Here is a 25,780-nt window from a genome sequence, read left to right on the forward strand (position 1 = left end):
AGATTATCAGAGATGTTAAACACAAAAGCCCAGCAGTACAGTATCCTTTAGGTAGCCTTCATTCAGTTACAACACTCATCAGCTCATGGCTGCTTTTGTTTCATCTCTCTTTCCTCCCCCATGTATTTTGAAGCAAATCCTAGGTATTTTATTCATAATTACTTTAGTATGACACCCTAAAAGATAAGGACTTAAAAATGGACATATTATCACACCTAAGCAAATTGACAATTCTCAGACATTTTTAACGTAACTGTAAATGGTAGATTTCTTCCTAAGATTAATGTATGCCATCTGAAATTTTTTTTATCTTCATTATATTTTCCAAAGTTGAACTTTTTATTACACTTTATTGCTTAAATTTTACTGTTTCCTTCCCCCACTTCATTACTGTTTGCTTTTGTCTTTTCATTCCTAGGATTTTTTATGGATTTATCTGGTTCTTTTTATGGCTTGAGTTGAAAGTTTGGTTTGTTTATTTTTAACCTTTTCTTTGACAAATATGGTTTAGGCTATAACATTTTTTTTTCTTTGAGTATAGTTTGGCTCCACTCTAGCAGGTTTTGAAATGCAGTACCTTCACCAAAGTATTTTGCAATTTCTGTTTTGATGACCTCCTTAACCCATGAATTATTTGTAAGCAGTTCTAAAGGTAAGGATTTTAGTTTCTAGGTGTAAGGATCCGGGATCTTACTTCATTGTTAGTTGCTAATATTAATGCACTGTAATCATTGAATGTGGCCTTATATTTGTTTGGGGGGAATATATTGGAATTCCATTTATGGTCAATTTATATAAATAAACCATTTGTGTTTAAAGAGACTATAGGTGTCTCCATACAATCTCTCTTCAGTGTAGAGTTCTCTACATCACAGTCAGATCCAGCTATTTAATTGTGGTATTCAAATCTTCTCTCTGCTGCTGTTAAAATGTATCCTGATCATTCAGTTTAATTATTCAATACTTGATTCAATTCTTAGAAAAAACTCAACTGTTATTTGTTCCTGTTTAACCTGTCTTTTGTCTTCTCGTGGATCACTTCTTAGACATACATTAGAACTTCTATAGCTGGCTTCCATATCCTAGTTTTATTTCAGCTTGGTCCATTTCTACTACTAGCCCATCTCTTAAAATTTTAATTTCACAAATTTTGTTATTTTTTCCATTCTTAGGCTCTAATTTGTTCCTGTTTCATAATACATGTTCTTAATTCATTTCGTAAAATTTACATTTTTTGCATCCATATAAGTAAGATTGGGCTATACTTTTCCATTCTGGTGCTAGCCTTGTTTGTTTACATTGAGGTTGCATTAAAGCTTCTCTCTGTGTGTTATTGTTTTTTTTTTGTTTGTTTGTTTTTTTTTTGAGACAGAGTCTCACTTTGTTGTCCAGGCTAGAGTGAGTGCCGTGGCGTCAGCCTAGCTCACAGCAACCTCAAACTCCTGGGCTTGAGTGATCCTTCTGCCTCAGCCTCCCGAGTAGCTGGGACTACAGGCATGCGCCACCATGCCCGGCTAATTTTTTATATATATATCAGTTGGCCAATTAATTTCTTTCTATTTATAGTAGAGACGGGGTCTCGCTCTTGCTCAGGCTGGTTTTGAACTCCTGACCTTGAGCAATCCGCCCGCCTCGGCCTCCCAAGAGCTAGGATTACAGGCGTGAGCCACAGCGTAGCGCTAGTCAGGACTAGTGGGCCTGTTCTCTTAAAATCTTCCTTTCGACCCCTGAGCACATTATTTTAATATCCTATTATGATTGCTTTGTTAACTCTGATTCATTGTTTCTTTTTTTCGATTCTTGTTCATCATTTTGTCTTTCTCTAGATTCTAAAGTGTCCTGAGTTGACCTTCTTATTTTAGCTGGTAAGAATTTAACCTTTGCTTAATCTGTTCTAACAAAACAGCTAGACTGAGGACCGCCCCTGCCCCCATCCTTTTTCTTAACTCTTTCTTTCCCTTTTTTTTTTTTTTTTTTTGAGACAGAGTCTCGCCCTGTTGCCCAGGCTAGAGTGCCATGGTGTAAGTCTAGCTGGCTCCAACCTCAAACTCCTGGGCTCAAGTGATCCTTCTGCCTCAGCCTCCCGAATAGGTGGGGCCATAGGCATGCACCACAATGCCCAGCTAATTTTTTTTTATTTTAATTGACTGGCTAATTTCTTTCTATTTTTAGTAGAGACCAGGTTCTCACTCTTGCTGAGTCTGGTCTCTAACTCCTGAGCTCGAGATCCTCCTGCCTTGGCATCCCTGAGTGCTAGGATTACAGATGTGAGCCACCACACTCAGTCTTTAGCTCTTTCTTAAAGCAATTAGCTACTCAGAAAAGTCAGGTAATGTGTATCTTTGTTGGTAGGAATGCACACTCCACGTGGGATTAGTCTGGCCTTTCTGTGGGTTGCTTTTCCTATAAACAAGGCTATAAATATGGCAAGAAACTATGAAACTGCAAGGCAAATCAATCAAATGTACAGATACTTTTAAATATGCCCTACATACCAAGCATTATAATGAAAGAATAAAGTTAGGAAAAAATAAAGATCATTATCTTTCAGAAGTTTAGGAATTAAGTAGGATTAAAGGGTGTTTTTTGAGTTTCGTGACTTTGTACTTAAAACTATAGGGACTTGGTGCTATAGTAATGCAAGGAATCCATAACACAGATAAAATGAAAGTAGAATATAAATTCACTGGTTTTGGTAGTTTGTTTGCCACTTCCTCTAAGGGTTCCATTAAAAGTAATGCTTGTTTAACTAGTGATATTAAGAAAAAAATCAGAAGTTTTTTCATCTTTCCCTGCCTGTACTCAAAGAAATTAAAGTACTTTAAGTGCCTGATGTACAGTAATGTTGTAAGTGCTCTGTCTATATTCACCTTAAACACATTGAGGTTCCTTGTATAGTCAGTGTACATAATACTTGTGCCTGTTTAATCATATGTTTTGCTATTTAATATCATTACTTACAGTTATTACAGCTTTTTGCTTTTAAGACTTTGTTTTAAAACTCATAACCAAGAATGTAATCTAGAGTTAGAATGCCGGCAGTGTGAGGGAAGTGAAGCTTCCCTCATAAATCAGTAGGGCAGGAAAGAAAACAAAGGATTAAGGCCTGAATAGGTATCAACCCTGGGGAAGAATGGAAGACTTGGGAAGTCGATGAGAAAATACAGTAGGAAAAACTTGAAGCACAATGTGAAGAGGTGAGGGAGACGCGTGCAGGAGGCTCACTGTGAGGACCAGAGGGAGGCGGTGTTCACCTGTGGGGTCAGACATTGATAGACGGTGACCACGGCCAGCTTCCTGGCTGGCCACCCGTGCAGGCGCATCAGGCCCTGGGTCTCGATGGGCCCGACTGCCCGGAAGGGTCCTGCAGTTCGTTTCATGCTCTGCCGTTGCCATCTGGAAATCCTTGACATTTGAGCAGGGGGCCCTGCATTTTCATTTACACTGGACATCACCAGTTATTAACATATAGCTGGGTGTGATATTCACTAACTGCATGTATACACAGGTCCCGGGCAAGTGACTTAACTTCATTCTGCCTAGTTTCTCATATGGAAAGTGGGGCTCCTAAAACGACCTTCCAAGTGGGGTGATTTTGAGGATTAAAAGAAATAACTAAATTAGTTATGATGTGTGGGTGTCTTTGCAGCAGTTGGTATATCTTATAGAATATCTCAGCAATCTCTGAACTCTTTGATCTCAGGACCAAATAAAAAGTTACTAAGGATCACCAAAGAGCTTTTGCTTATTTGGGCTGTATCTATCAATATTTACTCTATCAGAAATTAAAACTAAGGCAATGTTAGAATATAAGAACACATATTAGCCCTTAGGGTGATGATGTCATCACATTTCACGTAGCTCTGGAAAACTCTGTTGACCACTCATGACAGAATGAGACAGGGGACAAGGCATGTAGTACTTTCTTATTGTTATTAAAAGTGGGTTTGACTTCTTGGATCTCCTGGTAGGGCCCTGGAGATTCCACCCTTCCCCCAGTGGTTCTCAGCTCACATGTTGAGAACTATTAATTGAAATTTGCCTGCTGTGATATTCAAAAGGATGACAGATTTATCTCCAGGGTGAATAATTATTTGCAGAGGAAACTATTCTTCATTCTATGAGTAAAGGAAATAATTTGGGTGAAAATCTAATCCACAACTGCATATAAGACTGTGTACGAACCATGCTTATGTTCCAACATCTTCTGTAGGAACATAGGTTGTTTCTAAATTTTGACAGTGATGATAAAGATTAGCCTCTGAGTAGGGTGCTGAGAATGATGCAGTTTGCCTTTAAGCTGTGCCTGTCCTCAAACAGAATGAGGTTTTTTTCTGGTGAAGGATTTTTTTTTCCTTAGCTGATTTATCTAGAAAGGTCATCCATGGGCACATAGAACCCCGAAAGTAGGTGTTGAAATGATCTGTGAAGACCAAATAGATATCATGAAGTTTGTGCACTCAAAGTTCAGCTGTTTCCCTCAATATCGGATGTATACAGGCCTTCTAAGCTTGCTCATTCTCTACTTTTGACAGCTTGAAAACACTTTGTAAACTAGTTTATGGTTCACAGAAGAATTTAAGCAGGCAAAATGACTTTGAACAGTAAATATGAGAAAAAGTAAGGCTCTCTGGGGACAGAAGTACATAATCTTATTTTGTAAGTCATTTGAAAGCACAGTACCCATTCATGCAAATACTTATCCAGCACCCACTCTGGCCCAAGCATGGGGCTTCACCCTGTGGAGACTAGGGTGAATTAGTCAGCACTGCCGGCCTCAGCAGTGCGAGAGTGGCAGCCATGCACACAAATGGTTGTAGCATCACATGATAAACAGGAATGACATTTAGCTGGTATGCATTGGGAAGGATGTGCTATTAATGATTTTGATTGGCACCTCTGGGATGAATTAGAGATGGTGTCAAAGAGGGTGACTTTTGAATGAAATGGTGCTCAGAGGAAGTAGCATCTGCAGGGGCAAGGTGGTCCGCAGGAAGTACTTCAGTGGTGGACTTGGATGATAGTTAGAAAAGTAAATTTAGACCAGACTATAAAAGATTTTGAAAAGTCTGTTAAAAGACTGGATAGCACCAACAAGACAGGGTAGCCAGTTAGATGTGGAGGTGAAGGAGGCTCAAAGAGGACGAATGTGTTTCTGTTTGTACAACTAAGTGGGATAGTGTCCGGCAGGGGAGATGCTGAGTTTGAGGTGTGTGTAGGCCATCAGCAAGGGGTGTTTAGAGGTATAAAAAGTAGGTGAGATGGAAACTGAGAAGTAATGTGTTCAGAGTATTTATTATACTGGAGCTAGCAACTGTTGTCTTGAGTAATGTGGAAAAATAATTTCTATGGAATCAACTTATCCTCTGCAGGTGGAAGATAAATGAATAATACATTTCTATAGGTGGCTTTTAACATAGGCCACCTACATGATATTTGCAGATTTACTGGTTTAGGATTAATATGCTTTTTTCATATTTAGGCTTGAGACAAGGTACATTTAGTTAATTACAGAGATGGCATATTCAGCATGTGACATAAAATGAAAATCACTGAAAAAGATAAATATACCCAAAAGCTGTATATACATAAATGAATCAAACAGTTCTGTTTACTGTTTAACTGGTGATGGTGGTTTTTCTTTCCCTCTTTCCTTCCCCTGATTAGCTGCATTATTGACGTCAGGACAGAATTCCTCAGGTTACTACCATAACATCAAAATTAGTCATGGATCTGGGCAGCAACATTAGAATCTGGCCTGAGTCGATACGAGCTGGTAAAACCCAGAAGGCAGTTGAAGAACAGATCCAGATTGGGGGGGCAGGGAGAATCTCTAGAAGTAGCCCTAACTTTATGCTGTAATTGCCTACCACAAAGTTCCACAGACCAACAGCAGCTACCCGGTTACTTTGAGACTGGCTGTTGGTGGTTGTCTCATTTCCAGGGATCACTTTTTGTGTGCTACTTAATTAATGTTTCAAGTCTAATGCTTTTCTAATCTTAATTTTTAATCTTACTAATTAAGAGTTAGGCCAACATTTTGAAATAGTCACTGTTTCCCCGGAAAGAGGGCAAAACTTTTTGGAAATAGCCAATAACGTGGCTTACTCTTCAGGTAGAAGTAGAAGCTGCTATGATTGGAGGGCAGGGTGCCGACGTGGGCCTAGCGTCTTTGTGGGCCTCATGTCACCGTGTCAGTGCAGGGAAAACAAAAGACTTAGCAGTAAGTTTTACTATCACATGTGTTAATACCTTATGTGACTAGAGTAGCTGGTAATTTAATGAACACAATGGATGCACTGAGAATCTGCTGACCACGGGAGCCACCTTGGAACTAAAATAGAAATGAGGATGTATGATTGGTTCCGTATTGGCTAAAGGTTGGTGAGGTTCTAATGGTCCCGGGTTCCACGATGGACTTACAGGCATGAAGTCTGACTCCAAATAGGCATATCCCATAAGGTATATCGGTGACCCTTTTCAAAAAGGAATACCATTCTTACACTTAGAAACTTTGAGACCAGGTGCAAGTTATTTGTTCTCTTTGAGATTCATATTCTTTACCTTGAAGTCCCAAAAGACAGTACTGTAAACTCTCAAACATATCACCAATTCTAAATATTATCAGTAGTAGCTTTAATCCTTACTAGTGAACTAATCCATACTTTACATGGCTTCCTCCCTGACAAGTATTTGCTGAAATTCAGTGTAAGGATTTTAAGATAAATAACTATTTAATTAATGTAAACACAGTTTTAAAATTAATTATTTACTGTTTATTAGTTATTAAAACATAAAACCTCAAGAAGTACTCAAGTCTACTTTTGCATGCTAAGATATATTAATAGTATCCTCTGCTTTCTAGAACATACACTCTAGAATAACCTGGAGTCTTGGGAGAGTTTGACATATTAAAGTGTATACTGAACCACAATATTAGTACACATTAGAAATAACATGGATACATAAACTAAGAACAGAAATAAAAGAAAAAGTGAAAAAAAAAAAAAAAAGAAATAACATGGAATTGTCAGTAGGTTTTAAAATTCTGTCTTCGCTTTCCTCCACGATAGCAATTCAGCAAGAGAAATGTCTGCATCTTACAATTAAGACACGGATACGTACTCATCATGAACAATGGTGGGGCCATCCCTTGTTAAGGCCTCTTCCTTGATGACATTGATGAGTTCGAAGGTGCTGCTTATGGGGGCATCTGGGTTAGGCCATTTGGGACACTGGAAGTGTCGAACTTCTAGGACATAGTCATCCTGTAACCAAGGCAACACAAATCATCTTCCACCCTTGATTATTTCACATACCTGTACTCTGACGACTGGAGCTTGCTCTGGGGGCAAGCATATGTTATAATTTTGAACAATGTCAGGTTAACCAAACAGCAGCTGGTAAGAAGAATACCAGGGAGGTCTGCCTGCCATTAAAAAATGAGCACGTCATGCTAGTATTTCGAGACCTTGTATCCTGCTCTATGTTCTTATTTTTTTAATTAAAATTAAAAAAAAAATAAGGGGTAGAGATCATTATTTAAATTACTAAAGAGGGATTCCTGCCTTACCCATCCCACAAGAAGGCAGCTATTATACGTCAAAATGTTTACTAACAACAAAAAAAATAATTATCGTCTCTGCAACACACTGCAAGGCTTACGTTTCTGATGGCAAAGAAAATATTGAGGTCTAGTATATTGTTTTTATAATTAGGTCAGTAGTCCTATTTGTATGCATGCTGAATCAAAGGAACTGTTACATTTCATCTAGCCAGCTGGAAAAAGCAAATATGTGAAGGAAAAAAAGGGAAATGTACATATTTAAAATTAAGTCTTAAATGCCTGAGCATGTCTTGAGGGCAGTGAATTACTTAACTCTTAGAAGGATGATCCAGGGCTCAGGTATGTGCTATTACTGAGGAGCTGAGGTTTAGGTTACCTGTGTAGCTTCAAGGATAAAGTCATGGATGATAATTTGTTCTTCATTAGAGAGGCACAGCCTGTCTTTGCTGATAAGGGTGACAGTAAAGGCCTCACAGTTCATGGATTCTTCTCGACTTGGCCAGTACACAAACTCATCTTCTGCCTTCGGGAACCAAAAAAATAAATAAACTTCTGCAGTGCCATCAAACATTTCTTTTTGAATTTTCCTGCAAACTGATTTCTTATATTTGCCATTTCCCATACCACTCAAACCATCGTTTAAATGGAATTCATACAATTATACGCCCATCTAATCATGCCATGTTCAATGGTCATTATATTCTCCTGTAAAACATATTTTGATACTAACCATTTACTAGCACCTCTCACCTGTCACCGTAGCAACCCTAAATACTTCCTTTAAAGGGGATGTATTACCCCCAGTTAAGAAATGCTCTGTAATACAACTGACATAGTAATAAAGGAGACAAAATCTAGGTCAGTTAATTTTAAATTATCATTTCACAATCGCTTAAGCAACCAAGACATGCTAATTGTTATTTCCTAACAATTGAGTAGCATTTTGCAAAGGACTTTCATAAACAGTATCTTATTTAATACTTACAATATACTTTGAAAAATTTTTATTGTGCATGTTTTAACATGATATATGGGATATGTATAGATAGTAAAAAGGTTACTATAGTGAGGCAAATTAACATGTCTGTCATAGATATATTTTTTTTGTGGCACGAGCAGCTAAAATCTCATTTACCGTGAATCTCAAATACAGTGCAATTTTATTACCTATAATCCTCATGTTGTACATGAGCTCTCTAGACTTGTTCATCCAACGTGGCTGTTATTCAGTGTCATCTGGCATCCATCGCCCTATTTATTTCTTCCTTACCCAACCCCTGCCTTGGTAATCGCTGTTTTGTTCTTTATTTCTTTATTTCTTTTTTTTAAAAAAGATTCTACGTGTATGTGAGTTCATGTAATATTTTTCTTTCTGGGTCTGGCTTATTTCACTTAACATAATGTCTTGTAAGCTCATCCCCATTGTGGCATATGGCAAGATCTTTTTTTTTAGGGCTGAATAATATTCCATTATTCATCCATTGTTGGGTACTTAGGTTATTTCCATACCTTAGCTACTGTAAATAAGCTTGCAATGAACACGGGAGAAAAGATGTCTTGATGAGGTAGGTGATGATTTCACTTCCTTTGGGTATATGCCCAGAGCAAGGATTGCCAGATCATATGGTAGTTCTATTTTTAGTTTCTTTAGACATACCATTTTCCATAAAGGTTGTGCCAGTCTACATTACCACCAACACTGTATGAGAGTTCCCTTTTCTCCACACCCTCACCAACATTTGGTATCTTTTCACTTTTTATTAATCACCATCCTCAGGAGTGTGAGGTCGCATATTTCATAGTGGTTTTTTTTTTTTTTTTTTTTTATTGAGACAGAGTCTCGCTTTGTTGCCCAGGCTAGAGTGAGTGCTGTGGCGTCAGTCTAGCTCACAGCAACCTCAATCTCCTGGGCTCAAGCCATCCTCCTGCCTCAGCCTCACGAGTAGCTGGGACTACAGGCATGCGCCACCATGCCCGGCTAATTTTTTTTCTAGATATATTAGTTGGTCAGTTAATTTCTTTTTATTTATGGTAGAGACGGGGTCTCGCTCTTGCTCAGGCTGGTTTCGAACTCCTGACCTCGAGCAATCCACCTGCCTCGGCCTCCCAGAGAGCTAGGATTACAGGCCTGAGCCACCGCACCCAGCCTTTTTTTTTTTTATTTTTTTATTTCAGAGTTTCAAGCGTGTCCATCCCCTAGACACGGTGTACATTGCATTCATTACGTATGTATATTTTCATCCCTCCGCTCTACACCCGATAAATGTGATTCCTATATGTCCTCTTAGGTACTGATCAGTAAAACCAAATTGCTGGTGAGTCCATGTGGTGCTTATTTTTCCATTCTTGGGATACTTCACTTAGTAGGATGGGTTGCAGCTCTATCCAGGAAAATACAAGATGTGCTAGATCACCGTTGTTTCTTATAGTGTGTCTTTTGTTCTTTTGGGTAGATGCCCAGTAACGGGATTGCTGGATCAAATGGTAGATCTACCATTTGTATCACTTTGAGGTATCTCCATATTGCTTTCCACAGAGGCTGAACCAGTTTGCAGTGCAGGAGTGTTCCTATCTCTCCGCATCCACACCAACATTTGCTGTTTTGGGACTTGTTGATAAAGGCCATTCTCACAGGAGATTAGTGATATCTCACTGTGGTTTTGATTTACATTTCCCCGATGATTAGAGATGTTGAGCATTTTTCATATGTGTGTTGGCCATTATTCTGTCTTCTTTTGGAAAGTTTCTGTTCATGTCCTTTGCCCACTTTTTGATAGGGTTGCTTGATTTTTTTTCTTGCTGGTTTTCTTGAGTTCTAAATAGATTCTAGTTATCAGCCCTTTATCGGATGCTTAGCTTGGGAAAATTTTCTCCCATTCTGTAGGTTGACTGTTTGCTCTTGTGACAGTTTCTTTGGCTGTGCAGAAGCTTTTTAATTTGATCAGGTCCCATTTATTTATTTTTGTTGCTGCTGTGATTGCCCTTGGGGGTCTTCTTCATAAATTCTTTGCCTAGGCCAATGCCTAGAAGAGCATTTCCAACATTTTCCTCTAGAATTCTAATAGTTTCACACCTTAGGTTTAAGTCTGTTACCCAGCGTGAGTTGATTTTTGTGAAAAGTGTGGGTCCTGTTTCAGTCTTCTACACGTGGCCATCCAGTTTTCCCAGCACCATTTATTGAATAAGGATTCTTTTCCCCAGTGTATGTTTTTGTCTGCTTTGTCAAAGATTAGTTGGCTATATGAGGATGGTTTTCTATCTGGGTTCTCTGTTCTGTTCCACTGGTCAATGCCCCTGTTCTTGTGCCAGTACCAAGCTATTTTAATTACTATAGCCTTGTAGTATAGTTTGAAGTCTGGTAAATTTATACCTCCCATTTTGTTTTTATTGCCTAGGATTGCTTTTGCTATATGGGGTCTTATCTGGTTCCATACGAAGTGTAAAATTATTTTTTCTATTTCTGTGAAAAATATTGCTGGTATTTTAATAGGGATTGCATTGACTCTGTAGATCACTTTGGGTAGTATAGACATTTTAGCAATGTTGATACTGCCGACCCACGAGCATGGTATGGTCTTCCACCTGTTTACGTCCTCTGTTATTTCTTTCCTACTCATAGTGGTTTTGATTTGCATGAGTTCTTAATAAATTTTGGATATTAACTCCTAGATAAGAGATTTTTATCATCTGTCTTTACAAGTGAGGACAAGAAAACCCCCTGGGGGGTTCCATAAATTGTGTAAAATCACACTGCTAATAACTTGTAAAAAATAGAACTTTTTTTGCAAAGAAGTTGTACATAAATAAATGTGTTGGCTGTAAGTAGAAGGCACTCTTTGAAAGAAAAGTTAGATTTCAGGAGGGAATAGGGTAGAAAGTCTTTTAGCCTTGAATCAGGCAAGCTTTAAATGTTCATCCATTTTAAGATTAAAGCTTGGTACTTGAATTCCATCCCTGAAAACTATGGATGCCTAAGAAAAAGTTAATTGTTGGCATAGGTCGGAGACTGTGAGAAAAATGATGATGTTACCCTCCCCCCAATGTCCTCATCAGCTCAAGTGGCAAACCACAGCCTATAGAAGTCTAGGGGCACTTTCCTGAAAATGCCTAGCTACAATCGTTGAAGTCAGAAATAATTCGTAAGAATGTTCAAAACAAAGAAAGCTTTGTTTAATCTTACATTGTTGCATTAGAAATGAGCCAACAGTCCAATAAGACTTATCACCCTTTCAAGTTTCAATATAGCTTATTGCCAAGTACATTTTTATTTTTAAAGCTCAGCATAAGGGGAAACAGATTAGCAATTGGGTTTAGTCTATACAAAAGAAGTCTGTAACTGTCGTGGGTTTTAATATGTTTTGTCCAAGGAAACAGATATTAAAGACATAAGGTAATGACGGACAGGGCATCTAAATTTAACCAGTATGCACAGATTAAGCATAGGCTGTATCCAGGATAAATTAATTAATCTCTCAGAGCCTTAATTTCCATATCTGAAAAGTGGGAATAATAAAACTACTTACCTAGAAGAAATATTATGATAATATGAAGAGTAAATTATCTAATTAGCCTCAAGGTTAGCAAAGGGATTTTAATTATGATGAAAGAAAAGGCAGAAAAAAAACTTGAATAGATACTGAACTAGGGAATAACAGTAAGAAAAATAAATGCTACTGCTTAATTCAGCAGACACTCTGGTCTCAGGGCTATTTTGCTTACACATATTTTTATAGGTCAGAGATGTCCGCACACCTGCAACAGTGCTTTCTGAGTTAAGAACCAGTGACTTTTGGGCTATTCACAGAATTATGGTCTTATAAAGTTATAGAGTCATAACTAATAATACAAGAAACAAAAAGAATGCAGAGAGATCATCTTTAGGAGAAAACTGTGCAATGGTAAAACGCTGAGCTGAGAGAGCAGACACCGCATGATTCTAGCCTAGCCTCCTCAGAGAAGACGTGGTCCCTGTGTCCTTACTGTCTGCAGAACGTGTACCCACTTATTTGGTCCAGTTTCCCCCACCCCTCCCATATAAATGAGCCCTTGGGTAGATGCTTTATGGTGATTGCCCTCTGTTAAGTGGCACTAACAAAATACTGACTCATCCAACAAACGAGCGTTTTAACAACCTTAAATGCCTCCAATTTCCACATGCCAAGCAGAATAGACCCCTGTTGCCAGCTAATTTGAAAATTTACACTCCAGCTTTTAGTTTAAGATTCTCAACTTTGTTGCCATTCCATCATACAGAAGCAGTCTCGGTACCCTGAAGCTGGAGCAAAATGCGACAAAGTGAAGAAGTTCCTACTGACTGGGCACACAGTCAAACGCATGTCACCAAGACTAGGGGTTCAATCACACGCTTTTCTTTCTTGATTAAAAAACTCATTAATCTGACACACATGGAGGCATCTCCTCATTGTTTTTACCTTGTGGACTCACATGTCCACATAATCTTTGAAGACCCAGCTAATTGTGAAACCGAAGTATACGTAAGATCTAAGCAGAAACATTTAAGTTTATCAACTTGCTCCGCCCTCTATATGGAGAAGGAAGGACCGAGGGAGGGGGAAGAAGTAGTTTAGTCAAAGTCTTAAAAGGGTCTTTAAGTTGGAACAAAATAGCCTTTCCTTTTATCCCTTAGTGGATCTGACACGCCTGTGGAATGGGAAAAAAAATACTCCTGATAACAATTTTTCCCTTTTTTTTTTGCTGGAAAACATTTCTATGATGCGGATAGGATATAAATTATAGTGAAGTGATTAAAAGCATGGGCTGTGGAGACAGATGACTCAGATGAAATCTTGGCTTCCAGTTATGTGTGAGTGTTCTTGGGCATGTTAGTTTCCTTAGCTATTAAATGAGATGATAATAGTACCCAGGTCATTAAATTGCTGAGAGGATTAAATGAGCTACTATATGTAAACAGTTACATCCATGTAACTTTGTTTACATACATGCAAGCTACAATTATTTTTCAAAAGTGACACACAGCAGATAAGAGGTTGGTCATATTAATGGCGTTAGTAGTAAAAGGACCTCTTTCAAAACCTCGCACGCTACTGCCGCGTATGGTACAATTGAAGGGTGATATCAGAGACTCAAATACTGGAATTGACAGGGACGGTATCGTGACATTATGAAAGGAATCTCTTCAGACTTCAGGACGAGGAGTCTCAATTTCCTCCCTAGCATATACGGTTGCTATAGGCCTATGGCAAGGTATCAAAGTAATTTATGCTTGTAGCCTCATGGGCTCATTAATATATAGCAGATGTGCTTTACTTACCAAGCTCTGGTTGTCTGGCAGCATGACAATGATCTGTGCGTTGTGATCCCATATCATTCGCCAGAAATCTTTCGTAGTGTGTGGCAGAGGGTGCTGGGTTATAATAAATTCATTGCTCCTATAATAGCCCTTCAATGGAGAAGATGAAAATCAGTGATTAAAAGCGTTTCATTCTAACTTTGTGGTAGTAAAATATATTCATGAATTAAGACAACACTCTTTTGAGTGCACGAGAATAATTGAGAAAGGCATTCAGTACATTTGGCTAATTTTTAGATCTACTTCTGCTAACACGGGCAGACAATTTTCTCTCCACGTGCAATTCACTTCTAGTTATCCCTGCTGTTTTTGCTTAACAGTAATTTCAACATTTATTCAAAACTAGATGGGTGAAATTAACAGTAAAATTAATTCCTTAAGAAGCATTTTGCTCAATTTAAGCATTTTTGTACCCCCCACTGATTAGGAATGTTTTGTTAAAAGTTTCAAGAGACAAGAAATCTCCATACACATCAAGAATTATTTCGTTCACATAGGTGGTATCTGCTCTTTAACACTTTTCAGTTTGATTGACTTCATTTATAATTAACTGTTGACTCTCACCATGATATAAGAAGCATTAATGTAATCTGTTCCTTTCATTCCAGGCAGTGGCGCAAGACCCACTCGAGCACGCTCAGCTATCATATGGAAAAAACAAAAACACCACATTTGCCGTATTATACACACAGAACCAACCGCTCTTTGGGATTTACTTGATGAATAACATATTCCCCTGGCTTTCCTTTCTGAGTCTTATCTATATTTTAAAATAAACTAATGTTATCAGCTAAAGCAGAATGTAAAATGGAATTTTGCTGCATATACCCAGAAGGACACAGGCATTATAGGAATAAAATTTTACTGTGGGAGAGGTTTTCACAGCAGATCGCTAAGAGACTACTCTGTACAGACATGACAGAGGGTTTTAGGTAGCTTTTGACCCTAGTTTGATATTCCTACAATTGTACCAACATATTCTACTCCATTCTTTTTCCACCCCTTTCTCCCTGCCCATGATGGGCTTAGAGAACAGTGGCTTTTTTCAGCAGAGATAAAGGTCTCCAATGGTCGCCCAAGCCAGTGTCTTCAGCGTGTACACAGTGTCCTGTGCCGTGTCCCAAGTTAGACAAAAGTCGCCACCAATGAACAATGCCTTGATCTCAAGAGGCACAGTAATTTAGTGATGCAGTTCTGGTTGTACATGTTAATCTAAGACTCTAAGTTTTAAAAGTATAAATGCCACAGTGACAACAGCTTTAGTATTGTATTTTAAGTTAAAATACTGTAGAAGTAACCTAATTCTTGCATTTTGAGGTAAACTGAAGCTAGTCTTTGTGTCAGATGGAGCAACTTGCTGTTACTGACAGCAATCTCGCCCAGTTTCATCAAACTGCCTCAGTTGAACTGAGCACAACATTTTCCCTTTGGTAGTAGCTGCCTCTTTACATAGTACAGAAAATCCAGTTTAAAAAAATACTGATTTTAAGATCTTACATGGCACGACTGAAGAGTTTCTGTTCTTTTCTTTGTTACACTCTTTCTGAGCACTAAAGCATTCCACATATTTTGCATTACATTGTGTGACCAGCTGAAAGAAAAGCAACATTTTTAGTCTTCATTCAAAGGTATAATTGATAGCATTTGCTTGAGGCTTTGGCAAACATTCCAATAATCAGATTACTGATGGACAAAAACACTTTTGTGCCCCAAAGAACACTTTTATGTTTCACTAGTGGTACTTTTCTCTGTGACCTTAGTTGTATCCTTGTATTATTTCTACGGTCAGGCTTCTTACAGATAGGTACTATGTATGCAACAGATATTTACTGAATTACATTTTTCTGTTACATGTCACTGCTGTTGTGAATTTTATTTCAGCAATTCCTCACTGGCACATAATACTCAAGTGAGTTTATACCAGAAAAGATTGCTTAATGCTATTAAGAGCTAATCATGGGTGGGTGGGGCATAGTGGTTTATGCCTATAATCCGAGCATTTTGGGAGGCCAGGAGTTCAGGACCAGCCTGGGCAATCTACAAAAAATAGAAAAACTAGCTGGACATGGTAGCATGTGCCTGTAGTTCCAGCTACTTGGAGACTGAAGCAGGAGGTTCACTTGAGCCCAGGAATTTAAGGTTGAAGAGAGCTATGATAATGCCACAGTAGTCTAGCCTGGGTGACACAGCAAGATGGTGAAACTAATGATGTTTCTTGAAAATAAAGAGAACTCAGTAAGTTCTCACCACATTTCTGTTGAACTGAACTGGCATTGTCCTAAGGCTGTAAATCGCCTAGTATTTTGATTGTTCTTCCTGTTTATGTAGCTTGGTTGAGCCATTTTGTTAATCTTACTTTTTGGGGGAGGTCCATCTTAAATGGAGTCTATGGGAACAGTCTCCTTCTCTGAGGGCTTTTGCAGTACTGTCATGTGCCCCAGATGTAATTTTCATTTGAGGTTCTGATTTTTGTTTTTTAGTTCTGAAATGATTGGTACCTGTAAATAAAACCAGTTACCTGGTTTCTAACTAAATAGAGGTGTCTTCAATGAATTTTTTAAAAATATGTGTAAACAAATATTGCAGAAATGGAAATCAAAGGCAGAATTTAAGAAATGTTGGTACTTTTTAAACATTTAAAATGATACTGCTTCAGTCTCCCGAGTAGCTGGGACTATAGGTGCATGTTACCAGCTAAGTTTTCTGGTTTTTTTGTAGAGACAGGATCTCACTCTTGCCCAGGCTGGTCTCGAACTCCTCGCCTCAAGCAATCCTCCCACCTCCACCTCTAAGGCCTTACTATTAATTACCTCATGGTTTTATTGTAGTTAGGATGTTAAAAGGAGAGAGCAAGAAATTTAAAATTATTGTTATGACTGAACTCAGTGAGATTAATCTATTTTTTATTTCAGTTCACTTGTTATAATTTGCTTGGCAGTCTTGCTTCTAGAGCTGAGATTCAAATGAAGGTTTCAGAATCTATGGAAAGTTTTACCATGAAGACTGAAATTGCACAGATTCATTTACTTCTTTCCAGCTTGACACAAAGTGAGAAATTACTTACATATAGCATAATGTGCAAAGAAACAGAATTTAAAAGACTAAATAGCAAAGTACTTTGTAACTGGAGAGACAGGCAACATTAGAAAGTTACAATAAATTCTGATTATCAGATGACTGAGCTTTTCTGATCTTAATTGCTTTAATAGTCCTTTTAGTCTCTCTTTTTTACCTTCACTTCAGTCAATTCCATATAAACTTTAATTGCCTCTAAACTTATGCCCCATCAAAGAAAAAGAACCACCATTTAGGAAAAGCTAACTTTTCTCTGGTATTGTTTAGTAACTCTTTTTAGTTTCTAAGTTATCTTCTGGAATAGTTTTTTATTTTTTATTTTATTTTTTTTTTGAGACAGAGTCTCGCTTTGTTGCCCAGGCTAGAGTGAGTGCCGTGGCATCAGCCTCGCTCACAGCAACCTCCAACTCCTGGGCTCAAGCCATCCTCCCGCCTCAGCCTCCCGAGTAGCGGGGACTACAGGCATGCGCCACCATGCCCGGCTAATTTTATTTATTTATATATATATATATATATATATATATATATATATATATATATATATATATATATATATTAGTTGGCTAATTAATTTCTTTTTATTTATAGTAGAGACAGGGTCTCACTCTTGCTCAGGCTGGTTTCGAACTCCTGACCTCGAGCAGTCCGCTCACCTCGGCCTCCCAGAGTGCTAGGATGACCGGCGTGAGCCACCGCGCCCGCCCTGGAATAGTTTTTTAAATAGGCATATTTTTAGGATGGTATGTCCACAAATAACTGTTCCTAATAAAGGTAAGACAGGAAAAAATATAGAGAATATTTTTTTTGGACTAGAATGACTGAGTCATGTCACTGTGGCCAGGGGCTGATATTAAACTGATAAGAACAGATACTACACTTGATCTTAGCCAAAAGGCCGAGAAGCGATAGGGGCTAATACTTATGTTCAGATGAAGTCAATAAATTTCTCAGAAGAAAATACAGCATTATGGTATCTACCTGAATATCAATGACTCATATATAGGTCAAAACTTGATTTTCCTTTGCATTAATTTTAAGGGGAACGAACAATATAAATAGTAATCCATTTCAGCCTATAGAATTAACTCAAAGAAGACATGATCCCTAAACTCAAGGCATTTAAAAAATTCCTTGCGTTACACCAAAGAAATTTATTCAAAGCACTACCTTGAATTGTTTTTCCAGTCTTGTCTTTCCTCCTACTCCTGGTATGAGGATACTGTTAACGTAGCTATGCAGCTGATTTGAAGATACTTCAGTCTCCTTTCCAAGAATGGCTTCCAACAAGGCATCATGGATGAAAATGTACTGCTCCTAAAAGGTATAGTACACAGTAGTCACTGAGGAGGTGTGAACCATTCATGATGTCTACCTTAGGTTAACTTTGCCCCTAATGGGGACCTCCCAGTGAATCCTTTCAAGCATTTATAGCTAGGCAGTTTGCTCCAATACTCACTCGGTTTGCTCTAATACCTAACTTATTTTAGGGCAGAGACTGTGTTAAACTTAGCTCTGTATTCTGTACTGCACCTAGAACAGTAGGTTCAATGCAGAAAGCAATCGAGAATGTGTTCAATGAAGGGCTTTCGAACCATCCTCTCCTATGTATTTCTCAGACCAGAGAACATGTTGAACTGCCCCATAGTATCTAACATAGCTCTTGATACAGCTTCCTAAGTGCTTGTGTAGTTTTTGAGAAACCCAAATGTTTAAGATCCACACAGAAATGGAAAACTGTGATCCACAATATCACGGTCAGGATATTGTCTAATACAAACCTGGAAATCCCTTCAAGCCCTAAGAATGAATCTGTCTCTTTGGTATCATTCAAGTGTCAGTTACAGCACGTGCCAGAATCTCAGGAGGGCACGGGCACAGCCCCTACCTCAGTCTGGACGAGGTAGTTGCGCTGTGTCCTGATATGCTTCAGGAATCCCAGGATGTTAACTGTGCTTTTGTCTTTGATCTGCTGCAGCATGCTGTCGATTACAATGTAGGTGCCTGTCCTGCCCACGCCAGCGCTGGAAGACAGGAAGACACTCAACTAGTACTTTTTGCTTTGCCGTATTGTTAACTGTGGATTAGAAAGATTATAATCTGATGAATTTAGAAACCACTCCATTGTTTAGATGAGCTGGTATACTTGATGTAGTTTATTCACAAAGATAGCACCTAAAAACTGAATTAGGACATTTCCTACTTTGTAAGACTGCTATTGGACCACAGGAGCCGGAAGAAAAATGTTGTATACTTGTGATTTCCCAGCCTCGTTTGCAGCTCTAGCAATGGCACAGAACTCGGTGATACAAGGGACTGAGAGGGGTCTCTTGTGGCAGCAGCTATCTCTACCCCTCAACCAGACCTGCTGATACGTCCTGCAGGGAGTTTTTCCTTGCTGTTTAGACACGTGTTTGATTCTCCAACTCTCCTGGTGGTTCTGTGAGTACCCACTATCCTTCTAATAAACCCTTTTCTGTACACTTCCCTTAGTTCTAAACCTGTAGTTTATAACTTGAATAATGTCCTCAATATGAGAAAGTTTCTATTTAAAAGGGTGCTTTCTCTTAATAATCTCAGTGTAGAAGGAGATGATACATCTGGAAAATTTGGCCTCTTTTAGTCACATTTCTTAATTGTTACTAAAAAAGATACCCATGCGATCTGAATTCTATGGTACTGAATTAAACAAGCTGCTTTTGGCAGAATCCCCCAGCAGGCTCCCCATCTCAGACAGCTCTGGTGGTATCGAAGCTATTTGATAGACTTTTATCTTTTAGTGATTCCTGAATGGATCAGCGAAACAGCAAATTCTCATGGGATTTCAAGCCAGAAGATGGGCTCCAACTTCTGCAGAGGTCTTGCTTTGTGAAAGCATGCTGTAAGAACAGCCCCAAAATGCTTAGAAAATGCCATGCAACATAAATCACATAATAAGCCACATCTAAGGAAAAAAAAAAAGTAAAGCCAAGAATGTCATTATGAATGAAACACAATAGAAGCACTTTTTAAACAGCCAACTAATGTTGTTTAAGGTAGTTGTGAGGAAACAGGCTTCATATAAGGCCTTCCCAGTGTTTTTCCAAAAGGTATTTTATATGGTACTTACAAACTAAAAAGTTTATTACTATTTAGAAGAAATCTTCAGAAAAGCCATTTACAAAAGCTCTAAATAACTAATGTGGAGAGATTAGACCTTAACTTGTGTTTAAGGTCAGATTTTTATTTATTAGATCAGTGTACAATTTCCCTATACACAATAGGGATTTTATTAATAAGATGATTTTATAAAAACCTTGAGTTTCATCTAGTTAAGCAGAATTCTTTTTAAATTGCAGAAGCAGCAGATGATTTCTTTCTTTTCTTTTTCTTTTTTTTTTGTTGACACAGAGTCTTGCTTTGTTTCCCAGGCTAAAGTGAGTGCTGTGGCATTAGCCTAGCTCACAGCAACCTCAAACTCCTGGGCTCAAGCGATCCTCCTGCCTCAGCCTCCCGAGTAGCTGGCACTACAGGCATGCGCCACCACGCCCGGCTAATTTTTTCTATATATATTAGTTGGCCAATTAATTTCTTTCTATTTATAGTAGAGACAGGGTCTCGCTCTTGCTCAGGCTGGTTTCAAACTCCTGACCTCAAGCGATCTCCCACCTCGGCCTCCCAGAGTGCTAGGATTACAGCTGTGAGCCACCGCACCTGGCCAGATGATTTCTTAATGTTATGGAAATACCGTTACTACACTCTAGGACTGTAACAGGTTTTAGTCGTCCCAGTTTTCAGCGGAAAACTTGGCTCCTAGGTCAAACAGAGCAATGCAGAGCCCAAGTCCACTCTCTGGCCACCTCCCGCCCTGCGCCGCAGCCCACCTGCAGTGCACCAACACGGGCCCCATGTCTGGCGTCCGGGCGGCCGAGGATCTCCTCACGAAGGTCAGGACAGGCAGGGCGTACTCGGGGACTCCCATGTCAGGCCACTGCGTGTAGTGATACTGGATCACCACCCTTTCGTTCTGGCGCCCTTTGGGGTTTCCCTTCTGACCCTAGGAGAAAGATTTAAAAAAAGAAGATGTCCTTAAGCTGAGGGTGGGCATTCTGGATAAAAATGACATAAGGTGTCAAGGAAACATGACCTTGGATCTCATTCACCTTAATCACCGTTCCTAGGCCAGGTCATTTCTCTGTGTGGCCAACTGTCATGCTGTTAAATGGAGACGCTGCCCTGGCTGGATATGAAGCGTCAGTTTCTTAGAAGAGGAGGCTGTTTAAGATTGCACCACGAATGAACATTTAATATTGGTTTTTTGGATTTGGAACTATCCAAAGCACTTTGTCATTTTCGTACAAGGCCTCCATTTCCTGACTTTGTTCCCTGACCCCAGACGGGCCTAGAGCTTTGTCTCTGTCTGCCTACGGGCCATGACTCCGGCTCCGCTGTTCAGGTGGGACCTTCAGAAGCCAGTGTGCTAAGTTTCTCAGTCTCTAGAGTTAGAGGCAACATCTCATTTATCTGTCACTTTCATAAATGACTTTTTTTTTAGAGTAGCTTCCTTTAAGTGACTGAACTTTTTACATTTTTAACTACTTTGAATGACAAATTTCCCCACACAGATCACTTGCTGTGATATATTTTCGTATTACTAATGCCTCTAAAATTTATACTGTTTTTGGATGACTTGAGGTCATTAATCAGTCAACACTGAAGCTTGTAGGGTGTCTGGCCCATGATGGCTTTGAATTTTTAATTCTTCTGTTAACTCTCATTTTTCTACTTTTATTCCTTGTCAATGTGCAAAACACGTAAAGTTCCTACATGACTTCTTCCTCTGACTTTAGCTGTTTCTAAAACAAGACTAAGTAGGCTCTTTTTAAATCCCCGAAGGGTTTCTATGAGTTGGGCTTTGTAAGTTTAACACTGGTTATTGGTAAGAAGGAGCCAGCCAACCGCTCTATTATAGAGAACGCGGTTATAGTGCTGCTGATTTTCATACTATTTCTGCCATTTTTGGAAACTACACAGAAAAGACTGGTAACCTTTGGAGCATAGAATGGGCTTCAGAGCCACTGAACTTGCACATAAAAAAATAAGTACACATGTATTCTTCTGGGGCAAGGAGGCTACAACATTTTCACATTCTCAAAGATATCCAAGATGCCAAAAAAAGATTTAAGATCCCATTGTTACAAGCAACTGCCATACCTAAGTTTCTGTGGGGTAACAATGAGCATTTTTCTAAATTCATGAAGTTACCCCTCATCTTAGGTTTTGCTTTCTTGGGGTCAACCATAGACTGAAAATGCTATATAATATTTTCTGTCTTGAGAGAGAGCGTGCTAGAGCATAGTCATATAATTTTTATTACAGTATATTGTTATAATTGTCCTTTTTTAGTATTAGTTGTTAATTTCTTGCTATGTCTACTTTATAAATTAAATTTTATCATAGGCATGTATGTATAGGAAAAAACATAGTATAAATAGGGTTTAGTACTATTTGAGGTTTCAAGCATCCACTGGGGGCCTTGAAATGCACCCCCCATGGATGGGGGTGGAACTATCATACTGCTGTGATTATCTGTGACTCTTGTAACAGTGGATGTTGAAAAAGGTAAGCTGAGACAACTTGAAAGCAGTATTTCCATAGAGTATGATTATTAGGATATTAGTAGTTCTATAGAAAAGAGTTTTAATGTGAAGTCGCAGTAGAAAATACTAGGCAAAACAGTTATGTAGTTGTCTTAACTCTAGCACTCTGGTGACTTCTGTTCACTGTAAATATCTACAGTTGTGGGGGAGATACGCATTATATAGCATTCACTTCCTATTCTTATTGAATAGCAGAATCAGACTTTTACAGGCCACAGTGGGAAACAATGCTTTAAAGTTGTCAGAAAATTGGACTTAAAAAGCTAAATCAAACGGATGCTGCCATATTTGCAGAGTATTACCAAAACCTAAGAGGACGATTAAAAAAACAAGCCTTGTTTATGAAAAGATTAAGGAACTCAATCAGGCCAGTTAAATTCTATTATGTGCTTTGCCAGTACCTTTCACACCATCCTCTGTTGTCAATCAAAAGAGTTGTGAAAAAATGCTTTAAAAATACTTTTTAAAAACCAAGTTGGTTGTGATATTTGGCCTTGGTTGTAAAGTGATTTTCATACAAGTATAAAGAGACGCCTTGGCCGCCTACCCAGTTCTTTCAATACCTTTTTCACTTTTGTATTTCTGACTGAAAAACGACGAACAGTATAGCAGGCATGTACTTTTGTGCTCTTCAGCGTGACAATAATGTTTCCATACTCCTCACTATTCTCTGTTGGCCAATACTGATCACATTTTCGCTGCAAAAAAAAAAAAAAAAAGAAAAAAGTTGTCAATTATAACTGCCATTTATGGCACAATTCTGTAGATAATGTAATTTCAAATAATGTTAAAATAATAGGTAAGACTTATTTACTTGACTGAAAAAGTAACACATGAGCTGACTTGCTTAAAGGCAGATGTCACCTCTGAAGAGGTTGATTGATGGCTTGGGACAAGATCATCTGAGAAAAGGACCAAGTATTTATGATCATCTCTCTTTCTCTCTCTTTTTTTTTTAGAGACAAGATCTCACTCTATCACCAAGTGGAGTGCAGTGGTGCAATCATATCTCACTGAAGCCTCAGACTCCTGGGCTCAGGTGATATCATCGTCTTTCAATACATGATGTATTTTAAAGAGGGCCTAGGAAAGAAACCTGTATGTCTGACCTCTAAGAAATGAGGGGGCAGGAGATGTTATAAAGGGAGTTTTAGTATCATTTAGAGGCTGGGCTGGATTTATGGAAGGTCTCTTGTAACTGTGAGAATCTTCATGTTACAACTTGGGTCACCAAAGGCAGAACGGGAACTCTATAAAGTAAAGCAACAGTGATTTTGAGCAGGAAACCTGAACCTTAGCCTTTATTCCAGCCTAAGTAAACATCGTCTAATGTGAGCTCATAATTCAATACATTCTACATTAGTCATCATTTTTGTTTAAGCAATTTTCGCTTCCCCTAGTTTGAACTATTAGCAGTTCCTTGGCTATATACCATGCTTCTTCCAACTTCCCTGCTTTTTGTTCTTTCTGTCTCCTATACTAAGAATGCCCTTTCCTTCCCTTTTTAGCCTTTGTAACTCTTCCTCACTGTTTCTCAAGTCTCACCTCAAATATTAGCTCCTTTACAAAAATCTCAGTCCTAGAGGCTGTATTCATTGACTGTACAGCATTCCCCTAATACCTGGTTCATCTCTATCACCACATTTAATTTACTCTTACAATACCATCACTGTCTTCCTACTAGGCCATAAGCAAGCGAAGAGCAGAGAGAATGCTTTTCACTTCTATAACTCTTTACGCCTGCTCAGGTTCCCACCCTACAGCAGGTACTCCAGAAACATTTTTTGAACGAAGGTGCATGATTAAGGTAGTAAACCAAGAGGCTCTTACTCTTCCTTTTTCCACAAGGTTTGTAATCATGATGATGACTCCAGCGTTTTGTTCCCAAATCATCCTCCAGAAATCTTCAAACGTAGACTTGAGAGGCCCCTGGGTGGCAATGTAGGCTTTTGCTTTGTTGTAACCCTTCAGAGATGACATAGCACAAAGTAAGATGAAAGCAGTATCACAGAAGACCAGTTAATAATTCAGGTACCTTCCATATCGAATAGGCTGTGTTTTTAGTGAAAGCTCTGTACAGTATTAAAATATATTCAGCAGTTTCTGCTGCAGTCTTCAATTTCCAGAAACAGGTTTATAAAGACATTTGTGACTTACATCAACGTAGTTTGCATTTATGTAGTCGCTGTGCTTAGAGTCTTTTCCTGGTAAAGGTCTTAACTTCACCCTACTGTGATCATCTATAGAGGAAAAGGAAAGAAAAAAAGCAGAAACAAAAGGTATAATTCAGAAACTAGCAGCATTCTAAAGCACAAAACAAAGCAATCAGGTAATGTGGCATCACCCAGAGTGCCCTGAACCCATCTCAACATTACAGGGCCACTTCTACCCCATGCTGTGACCTGTGAGAATCCAAGATGCAAATTAAGGTCCTTATTAGTTCATGTGAAATTGCAATCCTGTAAAATTTCCTTGTCCTGTATTTTGAAACCCAGTTCAAATGTCTTTGATTACTCATCTCTCCATCCCCTCCCCATTGATTCAAAAAAAAGGTGACTTATATCACGTTCAGAGTATCTATTTCCAGGAAATTCCATTGCCAAGTTCAGCTGGATTCCCTGCCACCTCAATAGAACCCACGTTACTGAGGGAACCAGACTTTCTAAGAGTAATCTCATTACGGGAATCCGAAGTCAGTGATCAGATTTGAGGGTCCGTTTAACCACAGCTTATGAATAACAGGTGGAGGGATGCATGATAATGTGTCTCTAGTTGCCCAACAGAGTGATCCTGGTTTTGAGGATGGCCAAAGGAAATAAAAGGAAGCTGATGTCACAATTTTATTTTCCTTAGCTATAAAAGAAACAGACTGGGCAAAAGGCAATTAAGAAGTCCAATGAGTGGATTAGCCTAGACATGACTGACCTCAGACTACACTAAGCACTTTTTGAAAGCCCCCTACATTCTTGGAATTGTGAATGGCTTTCGTTATTCTGGAAAACTCTCAGTCTAGGGATTACATGAAATAGGGGCTGCCTGATATAAATAGGCCCCAAATGAAAAACTTCTCCTAAGGCATCTGGATCCAAACTGCAATGCCTTAGTAGCCATTATAGTACACACTGTTATTTCTTAGACTGACAAATAATGGGACATACTCTTGAAGTTGCA

The 25,780-nt window shown here is 38.7% G+C and overlaps 1 protein-coding gene, 1 long non-coding RNA gene and 1 other non-coding gene across 4 annotated transcripts in view; 1 reads left to right on the forward strand and 2 right to left on the reverse strand.

Annotated features, from left to right (window-relative positions):
* LOC105862199 (uncharacterized) overlaps positions 1 to 20,215 on the forward strand; it is an 88,361-nt gene extending 68,146 nt beyond the window's left edge. The window contains exons 4-5 of the long non-coding RNA XR_001149941.3: positions 18,159 to 18,294; positions 18,949 to 20,215. This is a non-coding gene — a long non-coding RNA (uncharacterized LOC105862199). The remainder of the gene's footprint in view (positions 1 to 18,158; positions 18,295 to 18,948) is intronic.
* The window catches only part of PTPRG (protein tyrosine phosphatase receptor type G), a 699,041-nt gene that overhangs the window by 8,869 nt on the left and 664,392 nt on the right, over positions 1 to 25,780 (reverse strand). For both annotated transcript variants that reach the window (XM_012748370.3, XM_012748369.2), the window contains 11 exons: positions 24,767 to 24,849; positions 24,440 to 24,574; positions 23,173 to 23,307; positions 20,834 to 21,006; positions 18,859 to 18,994; positions 18,141 to 18,287; positions 15,396 to 15,489; positions 14,463 to 14,539; positions 13,860 to 13,988; positions 7,944 to 8,090; positions 7,126 to 7,268 (listed from right to left, as the gene is read on the reverse strand). In XM_012748370.3, the coding sequence (XP_012603824.1) occupies positions 7,126 to 7,268; positions 7,944 to 8,090; positions 13,860 to 13,988; positions 14,463 to 14,539; positions 15,396 to 15,489; positions 18,141 to 18,287; positions 18,859 to 18,994; positions 20,834 to 21,006; positions 23,173 to 23,307; positions 24,440 to 24,574; positions 24,767 to 24,849 (1,399 nt within the window). The remainder of the gene's footprint in view (positions 1 to 7,125; positions 7,269 to 7,943; positions 8,091 to 13,859; positions 13,989 to 14,462; positions 14,540 to 15,395; positions 15,490 to 18,140; positions 18,288 to 18,858; positions 18,995 to 20,833; positions 21,007 to 23,172; positions 23,308 to 24,439; positions 24,575 to 24,766; positions 24,850 to 25,780) is intronic.
* Positions 17,689 to 17,880, reverse strand: LOC142865609 (U2 spliceosomal RNA). Its single transcript, XR_012915809.1, has one exon. It is a non-coding gene; the product is annotated as a U2 spliceosomal RNA (small nuclear RNA).

The sequence above is a fragment of the Microcebus murinus genome, chromosome 30 (genome assembly GCF_040939455.1).
Source record: "Microcebus murinus isolate Inina chromosome 30, M.murinus_Inina_mat1.0, whole genome shotgun sequence".
NCBI lineage: Eukaryota > Metazoa > Chordata > Mammalia > Primates > Cheirogaleidae > Microcebus > Microcebus murinus.